We start from the raw sequence: 4,019 nt of genomic DNA, 5'->3' as shown, positions 1-4,019 counted from the left end.
ATTTTAGTACAGATTTGATATCAAACAAAGTGCATAATCATTTTAAGTAGAAAACCATTTATCACATCTGTGACAAAGTTTAAAGTAATAATAACATTTCAATAGATTGTAAATTTATCTTGCAATAAAACTCATTCATATTTGCAATACAGTTGGTTGTCTTGTACATGTACTTCATAAAATTTCTTTAAATATAATACACAAGGTCCTCCTCTTAAAAATATTGAAAGTTGAAGTACACAAAGTTCAAGTTAAAGTTTTTAAAGGTAGCGATATCAGTTGGGGAAATGTTTTATCTTCCGTCATGCATAAAGATATTTAAAAACATTTAGTCGGATTGTTTTCTGCATGTAGCAGAAATCATAATTGAATAGTTATATTTAGATATGAAAATGAATCAGATAAGACGAATGTTCCTTTTATCTGTCATGATAACAATAGTAAATGGGAACCAATCAATGTCTTGTACGTACAAATGGAATATAGAAAATAAGCCGATTGCTCATTGTGAAAATCAAGGACTGACTTCTGTGCCAAGGAATCTTACGCGAGATATCACTGAGTTAATACTTTCAAATAACTTGATACGCAAGCTCCAAAAGGATTCATTCGTCCATTATGCGAAAATGGAAATCTTGGTTTTGAGCAAAAATCATATATGTGAAATCGAGGAGGATGCTTTTGCTGGACTACATTTGCTTAAAGTTTTGAAGGTAAATGATAATATGATTAACATCACAATCCTTCCAGAGCGAGTTTTCAGACATCTTAGTTATCTAATTGATCTGGATATAAGTCTAAATAACAAGCCATTGGATGCAAACACTAAGTTTGTTTATCCTGATGGTGCATTTTCTACATTGAGATCCTTGCAAAATCTTTCAATAGATTTATTCATGTTCCCTGAATTTGGAGAAGGATTTAGTTCCCTTCAAAACCTTACTGTATTGAAATTTTCACGATGTTATTTGAGAAATAGTAGTCGATTTCGGCTATTGAATTCAACATTTAAACATTTTTCGGCAAATCTGAAAGAACTCTATATCAGCGGCTGTCGCAATTTTTTTCTATTGGAAGATGGATTATTAGAATACTTTCCTGACTTAAAAATTTTAGATCTTTCTGAATCATACGTGCACCTATATCAAGCATTGCGCATTCTTCGTCCACTTCAGCATAAGAACATGTCCGTTATAAACTTTCACCACATAAGTGATAATTCAATAAATGAAGATGATTACCCGTATTCTGTTGTTATAACAGTAGAATTAATGAAATATTTAAAAACTATCTGCATTGAAGCATTGGACTTGTCAAAAACAGGAATCGTGGATTACCATCAGAATTCTTTGTTTTCGTTCGAACATCCAAAATGTTTCAGAACTTTCATTATATCCGCTAATAGACTACCAGCTACGACTCCATATCATTCCACTCAAGTTTATATTTTTTTCATGAATGCAATTAATATGAAGGTTTACGATTGTTCATATCTGACTATAGATTATTCTAATCCTGTCTACGTAAACGTATACCACACGGAAGCATTTTATCATTTTCCAAAAAGTATGAAATATTTTCAAATTCCATCGCAAAGGAACATAAACTATTCGCTTCCATCATCAATAGAATTTCTTAGATTTACTCACATACAAATCACCCCTACTTCAGCATCTATAACTTGCAAAAACACATCGCTTAAATATCTAGATGTATCATATGGTGTTTACATACATTATCCACAATTTTCAGAGGACTGTGTAAATCAACTGGAATATTTGGATATTTCAGGAATTCCAGTAGCAATCATTACCTTTCCATCAATGCTCTTGCCAAAACTTTCTGTGCTAAAAATGACGGATGCACGAATAGACCAAATTGTACGTAAAGGTAGAGAATGGATGTCTTTTAGAGCCCCTGCGTTGAGAGAAGTAGACATATCTTTTAATAATATTTGGACTTTGGAGGAAACAACATTCTTCGAGCAGCCACATATTACACATTTAAATATGTCGAACAACCTATTCAGGACCATTCCTAATTTTGTTACCAAGCTTCAAAATTTGGATTCGTTGGATCTATCCAATAATTTGATTACCTCTATTGACTATAACATTAGGGTTTGGCTGGATATAATGATCCATTCAAAACGTTTTCCTAACCTAAATTTGGATAACAATGCTTTTATATGCTCTTGTGACACTCTTGATTTTCTTCTGTGGTTTGAAAATACAAACGTTACATTTCATAACGGAGATAATTATACCTGTACTATCTCAAAAAACAAGCAAATCCTATTAAAGGAGGTAGCAAAGAATATCAAGAAATACTTCGCAGACTGCGAAGCAACTTTATGGCTTCATGTAGGTATAATATTGGTTGCTAGTGCATTCGGTATTTTTGTACCTCTTTCTCTTCTCTATAACTATAGATGGAATATTATTCTCTACATGTATAGGAAAGTCCGACGAGTTGTTGAGAAAAATTTGCATGAAAATTATATATATGACGTATATGTTTCTTATGAAGAAAGAAGCGTATTGTGGATACAGAAGTGTCTCCTTCCTAAAATTGAAGAAGAATGGGGACTTAAAGTGTGCTTACATGATCGAGATCTTCTTCCTGGAGATATTACGGCAGATGCAAAAGCAGAATCAATTCAGCAGAGTAGACATGTCGTGTTCATCATTACTGAACATTTTACCGAGGGAAAGTGGGGTAGATTCGAAATAGATAGAGCAAAATATGAAAAATATACTACAAACCTTAGAAAAATAATTGTCATTTTACAAAATATTCGAATCGAAGATATTCCAGACGAAATTGTGAATATTTCAAATGACGTATGCTTCATTGAAATGGCTTTGGACGAAAACGAAATTATCAACAGTACAGATAATCAACGGGATTGGCTTAAGTTAAAGGCTTTGCTGTATCTAAATTAGAAAACATGAATGTTTGAAGAAGAAACATTTTAAAATCATAAATTGTATAAAAAAAATATTAAAAAAATATATTTCGGTAATGAAAATCACATTTTGATAAAACGTCCGACTCAAAACGACAAAACAACAACGAAGATTGAACTCATTAAACCGGATAAGTAAATTTGAACAACACGAATCCAAAAAACACTGGAAGTGATATCAGGTGATTCGAAAGTTTAAGTAGTGTCTGCTATACGTTGCACTTGGATGGAGAGTTGTCTCATTGGTACTCATACAACATCTTCTTATATCTATAGGTACATTATTTGAATGTGGTCTTTAAATAACATCGTAGTGAAATTTGTTTTTTTTTATAGACGGAACAACGTATATCATATTTGATTACGATTATAATGAGGACTATCAAATGACTCTTTATTGTAATGACATGTTCTGTATTTTTCGTAATATCTATGTTTCAAGTATAGTTTACGAGCTGAATCGGTTTTGGTTCATTTTGTTATTATAGTTTTGTTTTGTGGCATAGAGTTAAAAAATAAATTTATAATTGAACAAGTAAGTAAACTGCTGCATATTTTCCGCTCATAACACATTTTGACCTATACACCTTTTTCATAAGTATATTTTTAGGAGTCAAGTGTGTGTGATTTTGTCATGGTAAGTATAGTCCTCATATGTCAAATGAAAAGACAAGACGTATATAACACTGAAGATACGATTTAACTTTATTACGCCATAAAAATGATAACTAAAAATGTCATACATGTAACTTTGATCAATAACCTTATAGAAAAATTCCGGGTTGCGGAGAGTCTATTTTTCCATATAAATGTACTAATGTGGTACCAAGATGTCACATATCACATGTATGTCATATCTTCGATGTAGGGTCGAGATTAACGATTTAAGGTATGTCTTCCGTCGGATTCGATGTTTCTAAACTTCTTAATTCAAAACTTGTACATATAGACTGAGTGATTAGCGAGATTTTTTTAAACATATTATTCAGATCTCGTTAATCGATATTGAATGTCCAAACAAATAAAACTAAAACAACTTGTAAATCGGATG

At 31.7% G+C, this 4,019-nt stretch overlaps 1 protein-coding gene across 1 annotated transcript; it reads left to right on the top strand.

Moving 5' to 3' along the window:
* Positions 1-265: 265 nt before the first annotated feature.
* On the top strand, positions 266-3,415 carry LOC143079178 (toll-like receptor 2). The gene has a single exon (XM_076254407.1). It carries the CDS (start codon positions 387-389, stop codon positions 2,943-2,945), a length of 2,559 nt encoding a protein of 852 aa, XP_076110522.1. The 5' UTR covers positions 266-386; the 3' UTR covers positions 2,946-3,415.
* Positions 3,416-4,019: the final 604 nt, after the last annotated feature.

Source organism: Mytilus galloprovincialis, chromosome 6, assembly GCF_965363235.1.
Source record: "Mytilus galloprovincialis chromosome 6, xbMytGall1.hap1.1, whole genome shotgun sequence".
In the NCBI taxonomy this organism is placed as follows: Eukaryota; Metazoa; Mollusca; class Bivalvia; order Mytilida; family Mytilidae; genus Mytilus; species Mytilus galloprovincialis.
Note: the sequence above shows the minus strand (reverse complement) of the source record. Positions and strands in the feature narration are given on the sequence as shown.